The 25,691-nt window shown below is 44.6% G+C and overlaps 1 protein-coding gene across 2 annotated transcripts in view; it reads right to left on the bottom strand.

The window, feature by feature from the left end:
* NID2 (nidogen 2) overlaps positions 1-20,766 on the bottom strand; it is a 69,238-nt gene extending 48,472 nt beyond the window's left edge. For both annotated transcript variants that reach the window (XR_007453712.1, XM_049612781.1), the window contains exons 1-4: positions 20,256-20,766; positions 19,292-19,600; positions 8,441-8,673; positions 2,267-3,018 (exon numbers count right to left, since the gene is read on the bottom strand). Coding sequence is in view for 1 of the 2 variants with exons in the window: in XM_049612781.1 (XP_049468738.1) it covers positions 2,267-3,018; positions 8,441-8,673; positions 19,292-19,600; positions 20,256-20,681 (1,720 nt within the window). In the remaining variant the exon portion in view is untranslated. The remainder of the gene's footprint in view (positions 1-2,266; positions 3,019-8,440; positions 8,674-19,291; positions 19,601-20,255) is intronic.
* Positions 20,767-25,691: the final 4,925 nt, after the last annotated feature.

Here is a 25,691-nt window from a genome sequence, read left to right as displayed (position 1 = left end):
TCCATTTCTGCTTGATGGACCTCTGGGGTGCCAATGTTTCCATTTGAAAAAAAAAAGTATCCACTAAGTGCACGGTTCTATAATCCACACAGTCTTCCTAAAGCCTGAAAATCAGAACTGATTTTCCCTCTCTGCTCTCAAGTTTTATCTGTGCTCTCTGAGGTTGCCGATTTTTTTTCTCCTCACAGTTCAAAAATTTCTAGTTAGATATTTTTTTTTTCCTAAATGTCTCCGTGTACTAATCAGCTTTTTCATATGCATTTTGCCATTTCTAAGACGTCAGGAGTAGACGCCCTCCAGCAGCTGCTAAATACCATAGTTCGTGCCCCAGAAGGGTTATGGCTGCTGCCTCTGTTCTCTATATTCCTTAAGCCTCCTCCCCTCGCTCCAGCAAGCTCAACCTCTCACAGCTCAAAGCAGGCTAGGCAGCCCCTTTCTTCCTAACCCTTCAATCAATCACTTCCACAGATGGGCTTCTTAATATTCCAACCTCTTCCCAGGGCAGGAAATCACAAGGGACAAGACCATTTTAGGACTGCGTCTTTACCTCCAAATTCCCTTTCTTAAAAATCTTTGATACGTGGCTTTAAATATTCCTTAGATGTATGGAATTTTCACTGAAAAGGCTTCCAATAAAATTCACATCTTCCATTTGACAGAAAAGTGGCCCTTAGGCACAAATTAAGGCATTAACAAGCCCCTTGTCTAACCTCTAGCCAACCCCCGCCCACCTCATTCCTACTGCCTTAAATCTTCCATCATTAGTAAAAGCAGCCACCATTTATTAAGGATCAGGTAGTGCAGACACTGAGAACTTTGTTATCTCATATAGTCCCCTCAGCAAACTGAGGAGAAATCAGAGGCTTGAGGGTTTCATGAGCTGCCTCAGGTCACCCAGCAAGTGAGCGTGCAAGCAAGCAAGGCAGCTAGGATTCAAACCTAAGTCTGACACCAGTGTTCTCCCTCTAATCATTACACAATGCCACTTTTGTCACAAAATAGCTTCTTTCCTCCTAAAATAAGCGCTTCTTTGAGCATGTCCTTCGAGATCGCTACCACAGCAGAAGAACCCAGAAGGCCCTCTGCTAGGTCAACACATTTTTACTACAAAAGGAATGGGAAACAGCAAAGGTGGGGCAGGGGGCAGGGCAGAGGTCCTGAAGAGTGCTTTCACCTCGGGCCTCTCACCTCCTATTAGAGGTCAGATGAGCAGTCCCTGGAACTGGAATGAATTTGTGCTCGGTTTCCCACTCATGTGTTTACGTCCCTGACTGGGAAGAAAGAGCTGATGTGACAAGACTCTATTTGGAAGAGAAGGCAACATGGCTCCATGTCTGTATTAATTAATCACGGCCTCCTCTTGGCATTTCTTTCCTGGCCCCCTCACACTGGTCAGTGAGTCATAAAATGAGGACAAGACTGCAGGGAGGTGAATACCACAGCCGCACAGCCATGAACCAGAAATGACAGGGCACAGGTGGTTAGCAACTTTCTTTCCCCAGGGGTCTCCCCTCCCACACACCACCAATGCATCTCTAACTAAGGGGAGCACAAGCATTATCCCATAACAGAGCAAGAATCTGGAATGTGCGTCTGAGCCAGCACAACCAGCCACTTGAAACTAAAGCCTTCACCCCTCCGTCACTATAATGTATATGAAGCCTCAGAACACTTTACCTTTGCTGAACTTTTTTTTTTTTAATATTTGTTTATTTTTGAGAGAGACAGAAAGCGAGAGAGACACACACAGACAGATGGTAAGCGGGGGAGGGGCAGAGAGCGAGGGAGACACAGAATCCGAAGCAGGCTCCAGGCTCCGAGCTGTCAGCGACGAGCCTGACGTGGGGCCCGAACTCACAAACTGTGAGATCATGACCTGAGCTGAAGTCGGATGGTCAACCGACTGACTGAGCCACCCAGGCGCCTCACCTTTGCTGAACTTTCAAACTGAAACACTTCATTACACTATGACAGCACAGCCGGCACGAACAACCTAGTTCTTCCCCACTTACTTCGTGAGGCCCATTTAAAAAAAAAAAAAAAAAAAACATTATTAATGGTCAAGAGATTCCAACAGACTTTGCCTGCCAAGATTTACTTGGCAGAGGAAAGATACTCTGTCTCCTGAAACGTAGGTTTAAAAGTCAGTTCCAATCTTCATTTTGCTGAACGTTTCACCAACTCCCTGGAGGGAAAAATCATAACTCTGCGCAAAACCAGCATTTTAAAAATGAAATCTCAGCGCCCGGTTTTCTCACGCACTTACCCCCAGTGTTGGAAGTGATGACGTCTTCCACCCCTAACACTTGCCTCCCTCGACCCAGTGGTATACTGTGAGCTGGCAAGGGATAGTTTAGAAGAACGACCTTTCCTTCAGGGAGGGCTGGAGGAACATCCTCTTCTGATGGTGGTGCCCCTCCAAATGTGTAGGGGTTGATGCTTTTGTTTTCAGAATACGGAGGCAGGGTCCCCTGGGAAGGATCCAGTGACTCTCCTTCTATTTCTGATGGAGCTGGGCCTCTGGTCCCTGGCTGTTCAGAAGACTCAACGCGAATGTTTAAATCTGGGGTGTCCATCCCCCACGGATGTCTCCCCTCTTTGGGTTGAGGGTTCAAGGTGGCAGATTCCGTTTCAGGGTAGAATGGCCAGTTACTAGAGGTCAGATGCGGCAAAGGGGAGGCCAGATCAGAATTCGGTGGAGACATTCCACCCCCCATGGGTCTTGACTCAGCTTTCGATTGGAAGGAAACATCAACACTGCTGTGGCCATTCAGTGCTTCCTCTGGTTCACTCGGAGCATATTCGACTCCCCCCTCATTCTCATTCTCATCATAATAATCCAAATTGTCAGTGTAGTCACTTTCCAGGACCTCAGGGAGGCCGAAGGAACGCTCGGGGGGAGCTGCAGAGTGGCCTTTGGAAAGGTCCCCTCCAAGTGCTGCTGGCCTGATATTGTCCAGTCGGGGGGTGCTGCCGATATGAAAAGCCCACACTCCAGGAGCCCCCAGGTTGCTTTGTCTAAATAAAAAGGAAACAGTGCATGACCAAAGTGTCCATTCGCCCACCATCCAACAAAGGTGAGCAATTTATTTGAAAACTGAAACACTGTTAAGATCAGATTCAGAGTTTTCATCAGTGTATAAAACCAAATAAAACCAGGCTTATGTGCTAACTAAAAGGATTATACTGGAATTTTGATGTAAACTACCTCTTACTCAACATTAGCTTTCAGAATGCTGGACCATCAAATTAGAAATCTGCTTTAAGGGGCACCCGGGTGGCTCAGTCAATTTGGCCTCTGACTCTTGCTGTCAGCTCAGGGCATGATCTCTCGGTTTGTGAGTTTGAGCCCCGCATCAGGCTCTGCGCTGACAGTACAGAACCTGCTTGAGATTCTCTCTCTCCTTCTCTCCCTGCCCCTCCTCCGCTCTCCCTCAAAAATAAATAAACGTTTTAAAAAAGAAAAAAAATCTCTAAAATTCACATGTTTTATCTAAAATCTGGCTATTTGAAAACAAATAGAGAATGCAGGAATATTTTATACGTCCTCTACTTTTAACACACTTGGAAAAATGTATGCTTATACAACTTTGTTAAACACTTAAAACAGTGACAACTACGTACTTTTGAGATTTAGTGATATACCAAGTGCTTAATGTTCTTCTGTACAATCTACAAGGTAGGGGCAGTCATTATGCCCAATTTTACAGAGGTGAAAATAGTTTAGAGAGGCTAACCAATCTTCTTAAGGTCATACAACTAATAACTGGCAAAGCTTGGACACGAATTCACCACTAACACCAAAGCCCATGCTCTAAATATCTACCTTATGTCAGAAAACCAATATACTAGAGTCAATCGGCATCTGAATGATCACTGGTCTTCAGACTGTTACAGACATTTCACTGTTTAATCACATGGATTAAGCAATATAAACTAACTCACATAGAATTGTGAGTCAATGTAAAAACACTCAAAGAAATATACATGCCCAAGTGTAAAAAATGTTGAGCAAACGCAGAACAAAGTTAAGGGGAATATCAGAAAGTAGTTTTGGGGCACCTGAGTGGCTCTGTCCATTAAGCGTGCAACTCTTGATTTCAGCTCAGGTCATGATCTCACGGTTAGTGGGATCAAGTCCCATATCAGGCTTAGCACTGACCAGGCAGAGCCTGCTTAGGATTCTCTCTCTCTCCCTCTCTTCCTGTCCCCGCACCCCCGCATGTGCACATGCACTCTCTCTCTCTCAAAATAAATAAATAACCTTAAAAAAGAAAAAAAAAGGAAATAGTTTAATCAAAATTCCATGGGTTATAGGCGAGAGGTGTTCAAAAACATCTGGAACCAGAGAGCTCACGTGTTTTCTTTATTAGAAAAGAACATGGACCCCACTCAGTTCTCTCAATGCCCCAAGGATCCATTATTTTAGTCAATGATACATTCTAAAGAGAACTACATAAAAGACTTCTAAAAAAAATAAAAACAAAAACAAACAACAACAACAAAAACTTGAACAAACAAGGGTCTGGCTAGTTTGAATGCACCAGTTTCTGTACTCCTCTGGTGTATGTGCAAAATACCAAGCTCAAAGTCCCCCCTCTAATCAAAAAAAATTATGGGGGTCAGTGAGTCATAAGGCTTAATTTAGAGAATAACAAATTTATCGAATCATTATAAGAATCATTGCTCATTTGGGTAGGAACTCATCATGTTCACATGGATTTCCACAGCAATAATAACTTCAGTACAATTCTAAGAATGTCTCCTTCCCTCCTTGTCTGCCCATCCCTTGCCCTTTTCTTCCTCTCCTCCTGTCCACCTTCCCCTCTCCCACTCTCTATCGTGTGTGTGTGTGTGTGTGTGTGTGTGTGTGTGTGTGTGTGTTGTGGTTATTGTTTCTGCTGCTGCTCTTATAGTTACCTTAGGGAAAGAGGAGCAGAGAAAACAAAACTGTGATCTCTTGTGCAGTATGCTATATATGCTTGGTACGTTCTAAGATTCCATGTTGGTGTTTTTCCGGCAAGCAAATAAGGAACGCTTAAGTAAGAAGAGAGAATCCTGAGGATCTGAGGATAGTTAGTTTATTATCGCATCAGAGGGGTTGCAGCTATGAAATTTCTTCTTGAAGTTAGAAAAACTATAAAAGTTTCAAAGACTAGGAAAATACAAATTATGGCAGAAAACAGCTAAATAAAACAACTCTCTAATGAAATATAAATCACTCTCCTGGTTTTTGTTGTTGTGCGTGATGGGAAAGTAACCAGTTTGAGTTTATCCTAAAATCCGAGGTCATTTGGAAAGCTCAGAGATAGAGAAAATTTAATTTATTTTCTACAAAGGAAAACAAGGCCACAAAGTGGGATGACAGTGCCTTCCTCCCTGGGCTGTTAGGAGGATTAAGTAAGAACACCACATAAAATGCCTAGCATGAGGCCCTGCACACGATTAGTACTTAGTAATTACTGTCTTTCAGGAGACAGAAAAGTATAATTTCAAAAAACACAAATGTGTGCATTCGCATTTAAATTTGCAGAAGAGGAGTTATGCCAAATACACTATGGATTAGATAATCCATTACCTTTAAGTTCACAATTATAAGACAAGTTTGAGGAAGACAAAGATTCCACTGACTAGAAAGATAATTTTATTATTTAGAGATGCATACTGAAGTATTTAGTATTTAGCATTAGCATGATGTTTGTGATTTACCTTAAAATACTTAAGTGTTTTAAAAATGATGAATAATATGGCAAAATGTCAACAGCTTCTAAATCTAACTGATGAGCTTCTGGGTATTCATTCAGCTATTTTCCCCACTTTTCTGTGTATTTTTGAAAATTTAAATTCGGAAAAGTAAAATAGAAGGTTAAACTGAGGACCGTTTCCACAATGGGGAGGTAGGGAAAGCCTCTCTAAGAATAACAAAGGAAAAGAGTACTATCTTTGATGACACTAAACCTACAGCTTCTTGATGTGGAGTAACTTTAAAGATGAACTGGGCAAAAATATTCACAGCATATGACAGAATTAATACTCTTGCTGTAATTTTTATTTATAAGAGCTCTCCGTGCACACCCCAGTAGAAAATAGCAAAGGGCATGGGCAGAGAAGTCACAAAGATGGATAAATGGCTATTACACCTATGAAAAGGTGTAATCAAAGAAACGAGAGTAAGGATCTAATCAAAGAAATTAGAGTGAGGATAGCAATTGATACCTACCAGATTCACAAATATTAACAAGAAGCTGTTGATCACAGTTCTATACTATTGGTGAGCATAGAAACTGCACATTTCTGAACGGCAGTTTGTTGATGTAAATCAAAGTGTTAAAACTGTATCTATCCTTTCTCAGCAATTCCACTCTTAAGAAGTTATCTTTACCAGAAATAAGAATCTGAGCAATGTGTGTTATGCTGTGTACTGCAATGATATTTCTAAAAGGAAAGATAAAAAACAAATTCATCAGTAAGTTTTTATCTTAATAGTGTGGTATAAAAATGATGCAATGTCCGATAGCCTTAAAACGACAAAACGAACAGATTATCTTAGTGAATGATACCTATAAGACATTGATAAATGGGAAAATGCTACATGTATAGCAAAAGAACCATTTTGGTTTTAGAAAGTTTTTGCATAATTCTTAAGTTAGAATGACTGCTAATACTGGTTATTGCTTGAAGCAGTGATAATGGGTAGTTTGTGCTTTTATTTCACATTATTCCGTGTGTTTGTACTTTATATTTTATATTAAGTATGAGCTATACTTCAGAAAAATCTGTCAGTCCCCTATCTTCTGTTCTCAGCAAGGAACTCAGAAGAAGCATCAAAGACACAAATGAGGCACGGAGGGAGGTAAATGGGAGTGCTGCGTGTGTGTGTGTATGCACGTGCAAGTCTTTGTGTGCACGTGTGTGTGCATGTGTGTGTGCACATGTGTAAGCATGTGTGTTAGTTCCAAAGGGTTTTTATCACCGTGGTGGGGAGCGCAACTGCTTTTTCCTACAGACTTTTTGGCCCCCACCGCCTCCTGTACCAGGAGTAGAGTCAACACTCATTCCAGTGCTGAAATTCTACCCATTTATTTGTCTGTCTACCAGAGTATAGGTTGCTAGACAGTGTGCAGGGCCGCTGTCTCAAACATCTTTGCATTTCAAGTGCTTTGCCCAGTGTGAACTCTTAATAACGTCTGAGGAGTAGAGAATCTGTGGCCTCCAGAGACGAAAAGGAAGGTGAAACCAGAGGAGAGAAAGCAAGCAGCTAAATTTTCTCACGTCTGAACTAAAAGGCAGCCTGGATGGAGACCTAAAGATGCCCAAGGTTGGTCAGAAGACTGGGAAAGCGGAGCGGGATTCAGCACAAAAGAAGGAGTTGGGGACTCCAGACTTGTGCTTGAGTTTTGGCCTTGCCACTTAATTACTTTGAGATCGTAATTTAACTTCCCTAAGCTCATTTAGCAAATTGAGAAGATAGTAGAACTTACCTCCCAGGATTCCTGTGAGTTTTAACCAAGACAACTTCTGGAAAGTGTTTTACATGATGTTTGGCAACTACTAAGCCCTCAAAACATGTCAGCACTAAGTAACCAGATCTGGTTGTAGGGCCTGCTCTCTGATAGCTGAGCAGAGCGGATGGCATGTAAAAGTGTGAGGTACTGCAGTGCCCAGGAATAACATAATGGAAGGGAGACACAGTTAAGGAAGGCTAAGTAAACAGTGTAGTCCGCCTGGATTCTAGCCCAGTATTAGGGAAAGGAATAAAAGCAAAGATAGTTTTTACAAGCCCTGAAATTAGTAAGTTATGAAATGGTGCCGACCCAGATAGGGTGTTGATGCGGACGGACACATAGCACAAGGGCATATTATTGCACTGGCAGAGGAAGCCTCTGATGGCACTGAGGAATGTGCTCAGTTCTGGCGACCTCATGGAAAACCAACCAGTATGGTTTCAGTTAATGAAGCCATACAGAAACCCTGAGACCTCGAAAATGCTACCAATGTGTTTGGTTTTCCCTTTTCCCCAAATTACACTATACTTGATTTAACTTTTAACGTGTATCTGCCTAAAAGACTAAATCACAACATCTCCTCCGGTGAAATGATTAACTTGGAAAAATCTCAGTCTGGGCAGTTATATTACTGGACATTTTTATGTGGCTCCAAGAGCAATGTTTTCCATAGCAAGCCTCAGTGGCTGTGCAAACACATAAACACTGTTCTGTTTCCGGTATCTATACCCAATAGGGCAGGAAAAATAAAGGGCCTTTTATATTTTGGTGACTTTGTTCCCCCTAGGGTCTAATCTAGTTCCTGGTTTTGACCTGATGCCTCCAGTAGAAGCCCCCAAGATATTATTTAATGGTCTTATGGCCGCTTGAGTTTGGGTAGCTCCAAAGGGTCCTCAACATCAGACAGGGAAGGGCTTATGCCCTGAGTTACTTACTGGTAGAGATTCTTCACAGACTGTTCAGTGCTTGTCAAGCTGAAGTAGGGACCCTCTCTCTTCAGGTCATCGACCTCCCCTCGGCAGAAGCCCACCCGGGCAGGAAGCTCGAGCTGGACGTTATAAGACTCTTTGGGGCGGGTTCCAAAGAACTGAAGGCCATTGGCAGGGTAAAGAAAGAGGGCGTAGGTATCAGACTCATCAGACGCCAAAACTGCCTGGAAAGTGTTCCGCTATGAAAAACAAAAAATAGGAAATATTTTTAATAAAAGAAACAGAAAAGAAAAACAAAACAGAATGCAGACAAAGCATCATAAAATACAAAGGGTTTGCCCCCTTCTTAGGATTCCTCCAAATTGCTTTTGTACCTTATATTCTTCTCAATTTCCTCTCCAAGTTACAATTTTGTAAGCTATACTATTATAATTCTTTTTTTATCATTTAGATTAACACTTGAGATGTGCATAGGTAAGAAACACAGGTTACAAAAATAACGTGTTTTTTTTTTCTAAATTTTTTTTTTTAATGTTTATTTATTTTTGAGACAGAGAGAGACAGAGCACGAACGGGGGAGGGTCAGAGAGAGAGGGAGACACAGAATCTGAAACAGGCTCCAGGCTCTGAGCAGTCAGCACAGAGCCCGACGCGGGGCTCGAACTCACATACCGCGAGATCGTGACCTGAGCCGAAGTCGGACGCTTAACCGACTGAGCCACCCAGGCGCCCCACAAAAATAACGTTTTTAAGGTTTCATATTGTTCTCATCCAAACCTCTTTAAGAGCTAAGAGCAAGGACCAAAATTAACCTGTATATTCCCACAGCCACTGGCCTAGTTCACTGTCCCAGGAACTCATGTGGATCATTCATTCATTCATTCATTCATTCATTCATCTGTTACTGAATACCCGTGATGGGCAGGCATGGTGTTGGCCAGTGGATGATCTAAAGGCCTCCTTACTGTTCTCACACCCTTGCTCTCTTTCCTCTTTCTGCCGCCTTTTCACACCAGCACGCGAGTTAGCCTACCCTCACTTCACAGATCAGGAAACAAGACTTGAGGGCTAAGAGATCTGCCTAAGGGCTGGTAGCTAGTACGTGATGGCAGGCCAGCCGGCTCCAGAGTCTATGCCCTGTGCCACTAGGCCACCCTAACTACTCCTTAGCGTGCCATTCAGGGCGGTTTGTAAGTGCCCTAAACTCTTTCCCCAGGTTTAGATCCACTGCATCTTCATCGGACTACGTAACATTCCCCATCTGTGTCATGTATTTTACTGCTTATGTATTTTTGCTCATGTTTCCCTGTGCCTGGAAACCTTCCTAACATTCCAACACTATCCTTCTGAGGCATTTTGTGATTCCCTGTAGATTTATTTCTGTTCTCCGACCATCCACAACACCTTTGTGGGTATTTCTCGTTAGCATTCACCTCATCTTGCTTAGTTAGCTGTTTATGTGTTTGTAAACTCCATTATTAATCCACTCGCACATTAATTCAGCCAAGTGCCTACTATGTGCCTACAAAGCACTAGACATTATGCTTGGTGCTGAAGAAACAAAGGAAGGGAGACTTTCTGCCCAGGACATTCTCACTATTTCGGAGAAGGAATGGCCATGACTGGAATTCAGGAGAGTTGGCGGACAAGATAGTAGAGGCCAGAGGAGGGTGTGTGAGACCTTAGGGTTGGGCTGGGGAGGCGTCACAGAGGCAGCCTGTGAATGCTAATAAACACAGGAGGAGCCAAAGCAGACCAGAGTGAGAGACTGAATTAGCCACAAACCCAACACCCACGTCCTTATAGAATCACTCCTTAAAGTTCATTTCACTCTTGTATTTTCAGCCACTTTTTGCCTTTACCTACATAAGGCTATCTCCACCCAACCCCAAATGGTCTGTTAATGGTACTTCCTTATCTTAAAAAGACGTTATATTTAGGACTCTAAGAAGGCTTCTCTCACTAAATCCCCCTCCTTTTACAATTTGGTAGGGGACTGGGAAGTATTTATAAATAACACTACTTCCTAAATAATGTGACTCTTATTTACTGGTAAGGAGTATTATTTCTCCATTTTGCTAGACAGATAAAAGCAGGCAGAGAGAAGAACATCACATCTTACTAAATAAAAGAGGAAACAAGAGGAAAGTGTCCTGCATTTCGTTCTGTCCATGGCCCTTCCCCATATGGTGCTCAGACTCTTCTAGTGTTTACTCTGCCTTTCACAAGCTTAATTTCAAAGTACAGTTTTGAGGTTTTGCTTATAGGACAAAGCAATTCAGGTGTTAAAACGCTTTTAAAGAAAAAAAGAAGGCACACAACCTTTCTTTTTGTTCTCTAACGGAAAAACTTACCTTGCTTTGCTTCCTTTTTTTAAAAGATTTTATTTTCTTTTTAAGTTTATTTATTTATTTTGAGAGAGAGAGAGAGAGTGTGAATGGGGTAGGGGCAGAGAGAGAGAATTCCAAGCAGGCTCCACACTGTCAGTGCAGAGCCTGATGCAGGGTTTGAACTCGTGAACTGCTAGATCATGACCTGAACCGAAATCAGCGCTGGACGCTTAACCTACTGAGCCACCCAGGCACGCCTTCATTTATTTATTTATTTATTTATTTATTTTTAATGTTTATTTATTTTTGAGAGAGACAGAGACAGAATGCGAGTGGGTTGGGGCAGAGAGAGAGGGAGGCACAGAATCTGAAGCAGGCTCCAGGTTCCGAGCTGTCAGCACAAAGCCTGACGTGGGGCTCGAACTCACAGACCGCGAGATCATGACCTCAGCTGAGGTCAGACACTCAACTGACTGAGCCACCCAGGTGCCCCCCCAGGCACCCCTTTAAAGATTTTATTTTTAAGTAATCTCTACGCCCAAATGGGGCCCTGAGATTGAGAGTCACATTCTCTACCAACCGAGCCAGCGAGGCACCCCTGCTTGCTTTCTTGCTTTCTTTAAGCACACACACTTAAAGATGGCAGAGGTGGAGCGGGGGTGGGGGGGTGGGAGGGGGAGGCACTAGTGTACTTGTTATTTTTGTAGTTGTGGATTGTTTCATTAGCAAACTCGACTGTTCCGAAAACAAAAGGCAGAGGACGCTTTCTAGAACGTCTCAAAGCTAGGAAACCATAACTTCTGCTGAATGTCAACAAAGCCTACTCTGCATCATATCTCTACATAATACATACTACATCATCAATTAATGTTGATTCCGTAACTTCAGAGTACCCCATTTATCAGAATCAACAAAGTTCGGCTAGGGAAAGAAAAGTACTCGAGGAAGGAGAAAGGACCTGTTGTAATTATCTAAGCTTTCAAAGCTCCTGGCATTGATTACCTATGGCAAATGTGAGGAAGGAAGCATCCTGGTTCTGAGTTTAGAGAAATTTTGTAAGATAAGGAGGAGGGGGGTCCTAGAGACTGCGAGGGAACTGAAGGGAATGGGGGAAGAAGGGAGGGAGAAAGTAAACAGAGCTGTGAAGGGGAGTGTCTGGCTTTTACTGCAGGGCCTGGGAATTTAGCACTTTATTTTATTCATTCTTTCAGTCAATCAGTCAATAAATTCATTCCAATGAAAATTTATTCAGTGCCTTTTATATGCCATCCCTGAGCCAAGTGCTTACTAGACAGGTGATAAGCCTTTATTTAATCCACTTGTCTCCACTGAAACAGGCCAATAGGAGGGTTTTAGATAGAATTTATGATCCCAAAGTACAGGCCAAAAGAGGTTGGCTGTTCAAAAACCACCCACACACCAAATGATCTCTTTTGAAGTTCTCTGTCTCGGCCCCACAAAATTCTACATCTAATTGCTAAAGACCACACTGCATGAAGTCCTGAAGGGGTCCTCCTCCCAAAGTACCCCTCAACTGGCTTCCAGACCGGAAGGGTCTTCACATTTCTGGAGACTAGCGCCTTTGCAAGAACCCCACATGCTCTGTCTCTGAAGACAAACCCTCAGATGGGCCGCCAAACCCCACAAAAGGGTCACTGGTTCCCAACTTCCTTAGGATCCCAGGGAGGAGAGAGTGACCTCTGTGGGAAGAGGGGCAGCACAGGAAGGATCAGGGCCAGTGGCTGCCTTGTTTCAAGGTTTCTCCCATCTTGTTATCAGAAAGAGAGACAAGCCAGAGTCATCAGTAGAAACCAGGCAGGGTCTGACTCTCCCCTGCAGGTATGGGACATCACCAATCAGTGTTGACGCTCAGCAGAGCCATGCTGGCAGATATAAAACATGCCCTTCTACAAACTTCTGAGTTTACAATTCATGCAGTTGATTTCGGTCATCTGGCAAAAAATCAGAACAGCGCCAGCCAGCCTTGTCCCAAACAAGTTTGCCTATAGTGAATTACAAAAATTACAATGAAAGGGGCACCTGGGTGGCTCAGTCAGGGTTAAGCGTCTGACTCTTGGTTTGTGCTCAGGTCATGATCTTGTGGTTCATGGGTTTGAGCCCTGCATCGAGCTCTGTGCTAACAGTGCGGAGCCTGCTTAGGATTCTCTCTCTGTTTTTCTCTCTTTCTGACTCTCCCCTGCTCCCTCTTCTGTCTCTCTCTCAAAAATAAATAAATAAAAACTCGGGGTGTCTGGGTGGATCAGTTGGTTAAGTGTCCAACTTCGGCTCAGGTCATGATCTCATGGTTTGTGAGTTCAAGTCCTGCATCCGACTCTGTGCTGACAGCTCAGAGCCTGAAGCCTGTTTCAGATTCCGTGTCTCCCTCTCTCTCTGCCCCTCCCCTGTTCATGCTCTGTCTCTCTCTCAAAAATAAATAAACATTTAAAGTAAATAAATACATACATACATACAAACATACATACTTACCAAAAAACTTTAAAAAAAAAATGAAAATTAAGAAGTAGGATAACTCCCTACAAGTGTCACAAAGTTCTCTTTCCTGTCTGTCTTCCTTAGGGTCACATGTTCTCTACAGCGGTGGCATCACTGACTTCTGGCCTCCAGTGTTTGGTGCAAGCACTAATCTCCACTCTTTAACAGATTTCTCCATCTCCCAGTACCCATACATTGCCGTCACACACAAGACTTCCCTTCATTCATTTTTATGCCCTAAATCCTACAGAGATAAATTCTCTAGTCTCTAACGTGACATCATTCCTGACTCTTAGCCTTTAGCAAAACTTCAGCATTTCATTAAGCAATTTCCATATATGTCTCTGTTGAGTACATCTTCACAACTATATCTTAGAGTCAGGTTAAACTCTTTCAGATAGAACCTCAGACTTCTCCTCTTCTGGACTTCAGCTCCAGAAGTCAGTGACCTACAACAAAGTCCTGCTTTTACCTCCCATTTTCTCTCTGGACCCACCCCTTCCATCAACGACAATCATCCTGTGACACAAGTCAACACACCTTGTCCCCACAGTAAGGCCTCTGAAGTGCAACCTTCCGCCCATCTTGTGCAATCCCTTCATCCATTTCTCCGGCCTCAGGAAAAGCCTCACTTGGAACAACTTCTCTTGCTGCCTTATTCTCAAGGTCCATTCTTTCCGTCTTTCCAGGCCAACTTAAATTCCAACAGAACATCCCCCCATGTCACACAGATCTGTGTGACCCAGTTCTCCATAACTCCCATCACTCAAACAACAAAACAATACCTCCCTCCCCCCAAAACCATAGCTAAAGTAAACACTAGTCCTCTTTACCTCCATCAACAAGTTCTTTGAAGGCCAATACCATGACTGCTTTGCCCTGTGAGGTACCTAAGACAGTTCAAGGAATCTCAGATTACCTGAACTGATAAACACTACTCATTTTTTTTCTTTTTCTTTTTTTTTTTTTTTTAGTTGCAATCACCCCTGGCCATTCCTGCAACATCAGGTACCATGTCCTGTCATACCCACCATGAATACCCATGGAAAGAAAGAGCAACAACTGAAATTGTTTTACATGGTAAAGATGCCATTCCTTTGATATCTTCAAGTTTCCGGCAACTCTGTGACATCAGGTTAGCATGTCAGGGTTCAAGAAAGCCACACAGAACTCACACAGTGCTTCAGGCAAGGCAGATTACTGCTTGCCAAAATCTATCTCCAAAGAACTATTAAAATAAGAGCTCAAATCACAGGGCTCTTTAAAGTATTCAGAAGAACCTTCAATGCGGGTAACTGAAAAAAACATCCTCTCTCCAAACAGAAGAACCCTTATCTCCTTTCGAAATGAAACAAATCCCAAAGCCAAATGAGCATATGGCGATGTCTGAGGAATGATTTTAACTAGAAAAGTAAAAGAGAGATGGAATCTACAAATCCTCTTGTACTTCCCACCCAAAAGAGACCAGACAAAAGTTGCAATTCAGAAAACCTAGTATTTAAAGAATCCTTATGCAAAGGGCTTCCATCACAGTGTCCTTACAAGATAGAAAAATTTAAAAAAACTAGAATCTGGTCCTATCAAGCCCACACAAAGGAACACAGATTGGCTGAGCAACCATACCCACTAGGTCTAAAGGGATATAAGGACTACTTAAAAATGTCACCCTACCTAAAAATGCCACATTAGTTAGGGGCGCCTGGGTGGCTCAGTCAGTTAAGCGACCAATTCTTGATTTCGGATCAGGTCATGATCTCACGGTCATGGTGTCGGGCTCTGCACTGATCATGGAGCCTCCTTGGTATTTTCTGTTTCTCCCTCTCTCTCTGCTTCTCTCTCTCTCTTTGTTAAAATAAATAAATACAATTTAAAAAATATGTTTAAAAAATGCCACGTTAGCTAATTCTCACAACAATCCTGTAAGGTAGGCATTGCTCCCACATTTTACAGGTGAGAAAACTAAGAATGAGGCTGAATCATTACTTCCAAAGTCACTGGATAACCTTTCATAATCCACATCTTCTTTCAAGATGTTTTTATATTGTCATTGGCTTGACAACCACCTGAAAGTTGGGTGAGAGAGCAGTATTCCTATGCTACAGATGAAACTGAAAAAATAATGAACAAATTCACCTTGTCTGTATTGTAATTTTTGGTTTCAAATGAGCTCTGATAAAAATGGAATTGTAAAACTCTACTGTGATTTCACCGCCCCAGCACTTCTGTGTAACTGTTCATCTCCCTGATTCAGCCTCACTCAACTCAACATCATCTGTCTTTATTCTACTGAAAAGTAAGACAGATGCAGCTGAATTCTCTTTAGCGCATTGGAATACTAATTTAGAAGTAATAAGGCATCAATAGCATCCTTGGCAGCCAATTTCATTTCAAGTTCATTCTTCCTTTGAATGAAATATGATTCTAAGCATTCTTTTGGTACTAAGATCACACCAAGCTTTATTTATTGGAAGTCTGTGGAAAAAGCACAATTATTACTGTGTCCACCAACATCACTCGAGCCAAGGAAATGGGTCTTGCATGAAAAATCTGGGTTAAAAGCAGTAAAACAAAACAAAACAAACAAAACAAAACAAAACAAAACAAAACAACTGGGGCACCTGGCTGGCTCAGTCAGTAGAGCATTCGACTCTTGATCTCAGGGTTGTGAGTTCAAACCCTCACTGGGTATAGAGATTACTTTAAAATAAAGGCAATTAAAAAAACTAAGAATCAAGAAATGTGTCCTCTAAGCCTGCCTTTGCCTAACGAGGAGAATTCTGGACAACTGTATTATCTTCTATTTGCCATTATCTGTGAAATGCAAACATAATTCTTATCTTGTAAGACTGTTGTGGGAAGACAGTATGATAAAATAATTGTTTTAAGAATTAAGTAGATAGCTTGAATAAACAACATATATAGTAATTGTTTTAGTAATCTTTCCTTTGAGCCCTTACCCTCTCAATACAGACAAAAAGAACTTTAGAAAAAAAAAAATCAATCCCCTGCTTAAAATCCTTCAAAACCCTTCCCACTGCCAAAGAACCAAGTTCAAACTCCCAGCAGAACATGATCTGTCCCCACCCCATGGCCTTTTCGTCCTCATGCCCAACAACCGTTCTTCTTCAGTAATAATGCACCACATGCAATGCCCAAAACACATTACACTTTACAGCACATGGGTGATATGTCACATGCTATTTCTTCTGAGACTGTTCCACTAAGCTCAACTCAGATTCAAAACTACTTCCTCATTAAAACCTTCCCAGATTGAGGGGCACCCGGATGGCTCAGTTGGTTAAGCGTCCGACTTCGGCTCAGGTCATGATCTCGTGGTTCACGAGTTCCAGCCCTGTGGGCTCTATGCTGACAGCTCAGAGCCTGGAGTCTGCTTCAGATTCTGTGTCTCCCTCTCTCTCTGCCCCTTTCCAGCTCATATTCTCTCTCTCTCTCTCTCAAAAATAAATAAAAAACATGTTAAAAAAATTAAAAAACAAAAACAAAAACCTTCCCAGATTGAGTCCCCTAATCAGGAAGGGTCAGCGTTAGTCTTCTTAAGTGAAGATGCTATTACACTTATCATATTATATTACACATAATCAATGTCCTCACTAAAACTATGAGGTCTTTGGGAGTAAAGAGTATTTCCTTTCATTGTGTCTATACCAGTTCTGAAATATAGTTAGTGTACAAAAAACAATTTGTTGGATGAATAAATCTTAACTACATTTAAATATAAATTACTTATACACACACATACATATCTGCCACATATAAGACATATGTTTACAAAAAGAGACTGGAAGAAAACACAAAGTATTAGCAGTGGTAACCTCTGGTTACTGAAATTGTAAATAATATTTGTTTTCTTATTTTCTACGTTTTTTATTATAGGTGTGGTATATTTAATTGCAGGTAAGTGTTTTGAACTGATATACAAAAACGAATGGATGAGTGAATGAATGAGTGCAACATAATGATGGGGAGCCTTACCTTATTCATCTTTCTCCAACCCCCCACCTAGCCCAATGCCCTGCACTAAGAAAGTGCTCAATATATTTGTTTGAATTGAATGTATTCTGTTGAATTGAATAATTGAAATGTCAAACCCACATCTGTAAAAAAAAAAAAAAAAATTACTCAATGAACAAAACTAAATGTTGCCTGACAAAAATTAAATGTCAAAAAAAACCCACCACAAATTCAAACACTTTTTTCTAGATCTTTTCAGAATAGCCTTCTGGGCATATTTCTCTTACAGAACACAAAACAAGAATAGCCACCATCTTGAACTACTCAGGGAGTGTGGACAAGCTACTTGATCTTGATCTTTCAGGGAGGACATGTGCCATCATTCTACAGCTAAGAAACATAATGAGTTAAAATAGAAATAAATTATAAGAGTTTCAGCCCTTTGAGTACGCCATTTTAGATTCAGGTCTAATTTCACAGGAGCCCTTACCTATTCTAAGAATGAGGCAGTTCACCACTTGCCAAGCTACCCTGATCCCACCTGAGGTCCATTTGGAGTATTTAGATCTTGCTGCCAAGCCTAAAGACTGAGCGCTTGGGTTGTTTTAGTTGCTCAGGTAGACACTATAAAACAAATGGAGGGCAGTCCCCTGTAAACTAGGGGGCACGTAAACTAATATCTGCAGGGCAATTTGGCAAAAGCTATCAAGAACCTTATGGAAAGTGTATTCCCAGGGCGCCTGGGTAGCTCAGCCGGTTGAGCACTGGACTCTTAATTTCACTCAGGTCATGATCTCACGGTTCCTGGGATGGAGCCCTGTGAGGGACTCTGTGCTGACAGCACAGAGCCTGCTTAGGATTCTCTCTCTCATGCTCTCTGTCCCTACCTAACTTGTGCGTGCGTGCGTGCACACACGCGCACACACACACACACACACACACACACACTCATACACACTCTCTCTCAAAGTAAATAAGCTTTCTTAAAAAATAAAAAAAAAAAAATAGGGGCGCTTGTGGTTCTGTCGGTTAAAGGCCCAACTCTTGATTTCGGCTCAGGTCAGGATTTTACGATTCATGGTTTCAAGCCCCACCGTTGGGCTCTGTGCTGGCAGCATGGAGATTGCCTGGGATTCTCTCTTTCTCCCTCTCTTTCTGCCCCCCCCCCCCACTCTCTCTCTGTTTCAAAAATAAATAAACTTTAAAATAAATAAATAAACAAACAAACAAATAAATAAATAAATAAATAGAAAATAGAAAAAGTGTATTCTTTCTTGCCCGTCAATTCCACTTCCTAGACTATCCAGTAAGGAAAAGTGCAAAAAATTTAGCTTAAAAAAAAAAAAAAAAAAAAGCGCTTCACCAAATTATTCATAATGATGAAAAACTGGCAATAATCTTAATGACCACTGAACACAGTGGTCAATTCACTGTGTGGAATATTATACAGATATTATAAATGATGTCAGAGAAATGTATTTTGTGACAATGAAATATATTGACAATACACTATGTAGTGGTAAAAATAGTTTACAAAACTGTGTGCAGTGTGAACCCATTATTGTTAATAGACAGTCACAGATAAATACAGATATTAATAGGGGAAAAAAAACTCCGGAAGATATAAATGAAAATGTTTAACAGTGATTATCTTTGAGTGCTAGTAAAATGAGAGGTTGTTCTTTAAATTGCCTGTATTTGCTAATGTTTTTCCTTCAATGAACATATAATTAGAAATAATTATTGTAACTTAGAGGTGATTCTAAAAATAAACAACCAAACAGTGAACCGCCTTGTGTTCGGAGGGCCTTCCGCATCTGCCCTGGGGCCCTCCGATCCCTTTGCTAGAATTCTGTAGCCACCTCTCAGATCCTCAGAGGATGCCTAAAGAAGCCTTCTCCACTTCCCAGTCACTTCAGCCCAAGTGCCACCACAAGATACTACGGCAGGTTCAGCATGAGAGCAGACTCAGAAGAAACTCCAAGCCAGTCCCTGAGTTCCAGCCCAGAGTTCAAACCCATCCCTCCATTGGCCCAGCCGCGCAGCACTCCTGGTCAGTTACCTCTTCCGAGGGCGGCGCCCGGCGTGTGGTCTCCTCGTAGGCGCCCACCTGCTTCCAGGTGACCAAGAAGGCGTGGGTGGGGGTGAAGTGCGCGGCGGTGCGCGGGAAGCCTGAGCGCACGTAGCGGGCAGCCAGGTCCAGCACAGCCCGGGACGTGTCCTCACGGTACAGGACCTGGCCCCTGCCCTGGCTCGTGTCGATGTCTGCCAGGAAGGGAGCAATGGCCGGGAAGTCTGTGGGGAAATCATCGTCCACGTACTGGGTTTCCCTAGGGAAGTCCTGAGTGGAGATGATACCGTTGGTGCCCACCTGTGAGAGGAGGGGGACAAAGGTGACGGTCGCGTACGCGGCAGGAGGCCCACGGGCAGCCACCAAAGGTCCAAATGTGTGCGCTCACCCTGCTTCACATGGAGGGAAGGGAACCGGCCCGGGCTTGAAGCTCCCCCTTCCCCACCGGCTGGGAGCCCGATTCCTGATTTAGGGCGACTAGCGCAACTTTAGCCGCTGTCCCACCAACCCCCTCTACCCCCGCGGAGGGGTGCGATAGGTCCAGGAGCCCTAAAGTATCTTCTCACTTTCCGCACCACGCTGGAGGAAACCTCTGGGTCCGAGGAGGGAACACACCAGCTCTGCACCCGCGCACAGCCTTCTCGAGGTCCTTACTGGAAACCCCACTGGCCGCCCCAGCATCCCCACCTCCTTTTCCGCCTGGGACGTTTCTGTGGCTGCGAATTTGTGGATCTGAATTCTCGCTCTTCCTCTCGAGGTAGAGAAAAGCAAGTCAGACAGCAGCATCGCTGCAAAGCCAGCTCCCACCCCAGGGGCGCTCGGGGACAGCAGGGCGTGCGGACTATTTCCTCCTCCTCGGAAGGCAGGGGTTCGGTGAGAGCCACACCACACGGACCCCTGGGAAGAAGCTGCGAGACATCTGCCGGTTCCCACACCAAGCGGGGGCTGAACTTACGTAGAGGTAGCTGAACTGAGCTTCGTAGAAGCGCAAGGGACTCGCCAGCTTCACCGCGGCTGAGCTTTCGTCGTCGCCCTCCTGCAGGAGCTGGTCCCCCCAAGACTGCCCGTAGGGGAAGAGCTCGTCCGGGTGCAGCGCCGCGGCCCGGGACAGCAGCAGCAATAACAGCAGCGGCAGCAGCGGCGGCGGCGGCAACGCCCGGTCCCCCCGCATGCTGGCTCGGCTCCTGGGCTGCCCCGCCGCAGAGCGCGTCCCGGCCCGGCCCGCCAGCCCGCTAGTTGCGCCGCGCCTGCCTCCAACCTGGATCCCCGCGGGCGCCCGGGCGGGCGGGGACTCCGGGCCCTCGCAGCGCTCAGACTGGCTGCGGCCCTCGGCCGGGGACCAATCGCCGGCTCGGGGAAAGTTCGACAGCGGCTGCCACATCTGGTTCTCGTTAAAAGTTTTCTAAGGCAGCGGTCGCGGGAGCAGCGGGGCTGGCGAGGTAGAAGCCTCCGGCCAGGGCTGCCGGGAGCGCTGCTCCGCTCCGCTCCGCCTCCGCAACCCGAGAGCGGCCGGGCTCGCTCCCGCCCTCCTGCAGGGGCTGCTCCGCGGGGCCTACGAGCCCCTCCCCCAAGACCAAATGGCCCTCCAAGTCCGAGGGCAGCGGCGCCGCAGGAGAGGACTTCAGCGCCAAGGGGGAACCCCGTGGTGGCGTGTGCAGCTGCAGGCTGGCAGGGCGACGGGGTGGTGGTGGGGTCCCGGGCGCCCCTCGTTCTCGAGGCATAGTCGCAGCCACAGCTCCGTGGCTCCACCCGGAGATGCCCTGCGGAGAAGCGTGCCTTTGTATGGAGATGAACGGGGGCGGGGGGCGGGGGGAGGTGTAATTCCTAAATTCCGACACCCCCCCCCCCCCCCCCGTCCAAAGGCCACCGACGGGAAGACTGCCCGGCCGAAATACCCACTCGTCAGGGTCAAGAGGCGCCGTTTAAAGAGTGGGAGAGAGAGCGCGCTGTTTACCTTCCCCGGGGAAAACGGCACCTGGGAAGGCCATGAAACACTACTGTGTGTGATCGGCTCCATTTGGGGCATGGAATGAAGCATCCTCTTTGGGCACCTAGCGGAAATGGGCGAGGCGCCAGGGTGGGGGTACGCTGGGTCTCTCACCCCGTGAGCAGGGAGGTGGTAACTTGAGCCGGTCCCTGGGACTGGAAACCGCACAGCCTCGAAACCAGCTGCTAGGTGTGGGGGAACCCCATCCACCACAAATATCCCCTCTGTGACGAATCAGGAGCCAGCGAGATTTTATTACCACTTTTATTATCAGGAGCTTGAAATTTCCCAGATAGTCTGTTTTCTCTCTTTGCCCGCCCCCCCCCCTCCCCGCACCATGGGGTCATTGGAAACAAAGGTATTTAAAAAGTAGGAAAAAAAACAAACCCTTGGAAACGCCTTAAGTAAGGGATGTTCAAAAGACACATTTCTTTTTGTGGGTGTTTATTCCAGTTATACAAATCCTTCTGGGCCCACAGGGCCAAGCCCTGAAAACTCTGAAGAGATCAGACTGTGAGACTCACAGAATCAACACAAAATGGAAAACTGGCCCAAAGCAGTTGGCTTCCTCCCACTGTGAAGAGTTGTATATTTGTTGTGACTAAAATGTACTTGTGCTTGCACATTTACATTCTCATTTCTTTGAGACATGGGTATTTTCATTGGACAGAGGAGGAAATAAAGGCTCAAAGACATGAGGTGATTTGATTTAGCCAAGATCGCCAAAAGTTACTCTTTGATAGAAAATCCTTCACTAGCTTTCTCTAGGTTTTCCAGATCTCTCAATTCAGCATAATAAAAATAACATTTGTTCGGTGGTAATATAAGCTACAGGTTAATAGGTAATAAGCTATAAGCTACTAGCTATAGGCCCTCCCTAAATCCCCCCAAAATCCCCATTTCATGGTATTCATTCTCTTGTATAATCCCATCCCTCCCCCCCTCCAACCTCCCAGAGTATGGGCTGGGTGACTTTTCACCTACAGAATGTGGTAATAGTGGCAAGAAGTCACTTCAGTAACTGTCTCGTCTCTCACTGACTGATGAAGCAAGCTGTTAAGCTGGGGAGGCCCACATGGCAAGGAACTGAGGGCAGCCTCTGGCCAATAGCCAGCCAGGCACTGAATTCTGCCAACAATCACCATGTAAGTGAACTTGGAAATGGATCCTTCTCCAGTCATGTCTGAGATGACACCTCATCTCTGGCTGACACTTTGCGGCCTTGTGGGAGACCCTGACGCAGAGGACCCTACTCAGCAGGGCCCAGGTTCTGGACACACAGAAACTGTGAGAATTTAATAAACGTGTGTTGTTTTATGCTGTTACGGTTTGGGATAATGTCTTATGCTGCACTAGAGAAGTGATACAGCTAGAAACTGTGTTAAGGAAACAAAGACTTAGAGGAGTTTAAAAAACTCAGTTACGAGGCTGGGAAGTACCAGAGCTGGGATCTGAACGCAGTTCTGCCTGATTTCTAAACCTCTGCCGAGGCACTAAGTCGTACTGCCACAAGGCCCTTTCTTTGTGAGGCAGTTGTGGCCTACCTCTCTAACTTCAGCTCTGGCCACACAGCTGCCATTTCAGCTGAGACTTTAGTCCTAACAGCCTCCTATTTTATGGTTTGGAACATCTTCACATGCTCGTCCCTCTACCCAGAATGCTCTTCCCAATCAGTCTCCTCTACCCGTCACTCATCCTTCAACGCTAGAATAAAAAATCCTTCTCTTTCAGGAAGCTTTCCTGAAAACCACAGTCTGATTTAGAATCTCCATGTGCCCTGTGCCCGTCATTATCATGCTGTCAATCACACCATATCTCCCACAATTCCCGAATGCCTCATGTCCCCCTCACCACCACCACCACACCTTGAGAGCAGGGACTGCTATTCAGGGCTTGCCACAACGCTTGCCCGGCTCCTTGGCATAAGCTTAGAAAAATGTTTGTTGAATGAGTGAAAGCAAGCAAGCCAACGTGGGGCTAGGATCCATGTGGGCTGACTCAAATGAAACATTCTTTCCCCTACACCACCTTTCCTGCTCATCTGACCTGAGTTTCGTAATCTGCTTTACCAGACAGCAGCCCAGCCCACCTTTCGCTGTTTTCCAGTTTTTGTCATTGTTTTATTCATCCATCCATCCAACAATTTCCTGTAAGTTTACCATGACAAACACAACTCTGCAAGACATAATGGAATACAAGGTGTGACCGCTGACCTTAGGGTGCTCTTGATCTGGTCTGGAGAACAAAGTATAACTATGAAAAAGCAGCAACACCGCTGTGTGGCAGGGATTTAGCAGCAAAGCAGGCAAAAAGAGCCGTTGCACCAGGAGGGTGTCACTAGTTTTGAATCTGATGCTGAGTCCAACGGATTCTACCCAATAGGAAAAGAGGCTGGCCTGGGCAGTCCCGGCTTCCTGTCTGCTTAGAGTGGGCGCATTCTTCTTGAAATATGAGGCTATAGACAGTTGTGCTGGGCAGACATTCCTTTGAGCTCTTATTCTAATATAATTTTTTAGAAGACTATGGCACCCAAAGAGTGGTTTCTCCTTTAAAATGTCACTCTGTGTCTCGGGAAAAAGAAAAAAATCTGTCATAGTGATTTCACTGGTCAGAGTAAATACTGAAGAAATATTTCTCTTGTATCCAGTTCCAGAGTAGAATTTCCATGACCTGCCAGACCAGCTAAAGAGGCAGAGGCCCCTTCTGGGTTGGCGGTTACAGAGGACTTCTTCTGTAGACGTTTTAGTCCTCTTGGATCCCATCTTCACAGTAGCTGGGAGCATGGCTCGAGAGGTGAGATTATTTAAACGTAGGACTTTTGCAGGAAGGGTACCAGATGCCTTGCCAATAGACCTCAGCAAGAGTCTCCACAGTTATATTTGTGTGCGTGTGGTTATATGTCTGTTATAAATACCAAGACTTCAAGAATGATGATACTTCCTGTTATTTTAATCAAGAGAATGGAAACACATTTGCTCCACAGTGTGGCAAATAGATGTCGGGATTCAAGAGAAAGTTCTATGTATAGCACTGACTGGTATGTGTATGTGTTTGTGTTGGAGGTGGGCTTGGCAGAAAATGTCCTGGTGCTGGGTTGCACACACTGATTCTTTGCATAACTTTACTGTCCATTAAATTCCAGGGTGAGTATATTAGCATGTGGAAAAAAACAGGGCTGTGCAAATTAGCACGTCTCCACAGGCTTAGGCTTAATTGAAATTGTTAGGCCTAGGAAAAACCATGTGCTACTTAGAGATTCTGAGTACTGCTTGAGATATATTTGGTGGGATCCCTACATTCTAATGACCTCCAACTTTCACTTGAGGTTTTCATTTATATCCCTCCCTAGGTGGGATGACACATCCAAGCCACTTCTTTTTTTTTTTTAATTTTTTTTAATGTTTATTCATTTTTGAAAGACAGAGCACAAGCAGGGGTGGGGCAGAGAGAGAGGGGTACACAGAATCTGAAGCAGGCTCCAGGCTCTGAGCTGGCAGCACAGCTCAGCGCTCAAGCGGGGCTGGAACTCACGAATGGCGAGATCATGACCTGAGCTGAAGTCGGATGCTCAACCGACTGAGCCCCCCAGGCGCCCTTTTCCAAGCCACTTCTTGAACTAGATCCACTACTCTGAATTTCTGAGTTTTCAGTTTTTGTTAAGGGCAGCAATAGCCAGTCCTTCTTTATTACCATTGTCCTATTTCCCGTCCTCATCATCTCACCCCTTATTCCCACCCCTTATTCCCAACCTTCTCTCTTGCATGAATCCACCCTAGATGGAAGGTGAGTGCTGTCTCAGCTCCTCTTGCAGTGACAGTCACCATCTGGTACAGTCCTGACCAAACTGCTAGCTGTGTGCCGAAAATCTGGTGATTCCAGGAGGGCTTCTACTTGGTGATTAAAGGGAACGGTTGCATCTTTCTCCATATTTGTTGCCTTAAACATGGATGTGTTGGTTTGAGCTTGGGCAGCCCTCTTCTGACCACAAAGGGACAACTATGAAGACAAAAACATGGTGCAGCAAAAAGACAGAGAGGAGAAGATTGTCTAAGTGAGTATCTGCCTACCTCCAGACTTTTTGTTATGTAAGAAAACAAACGCTCATTGGCTTAAGCCACTGTTACATGCAGCAGTACCTATCCTGATACTTTGCTAACTCCTTTCTCTACATCTATCTAAAACACAAATCTCCGGCACCTGGGTGGTTTGGTCGTTAAGCATCTGACTTCAGCTCAGGTCATGGTCTCAAGGTTCATGAGTTCAAGTCCTACATCGGGTGAAGCACGAGCCCCACTGCACTTCGGGCGAGCCCACTTCTCTGTCTCTCTCTCTCTTTGCCCCTCCTGGAATTCTCTCTCTCTCTCTCTCTGCCCCACACTCACTTGCACCCCCTCTCTCTCAAAA

This window comes from Panthera uncia, assembly GCF_023721935.1.
Source record: "Panthera uncia isolate 11264 chromosome B3 unlocalized genomic scaffold, Puncia_PCG_1.0 HiC_scaffold_1, whole genome shotgun sequence".
NCBI lineage: Eukaryota > Metazoa > Chordata > Mammalia > Carnivora > Felidae > Panthera > Panthera uncia.
The sequence above is the reverse complement of the archived record's forward strand: the minus strand, read 5'-3'. Positions and strand labels throughout refer to the sequence as shown.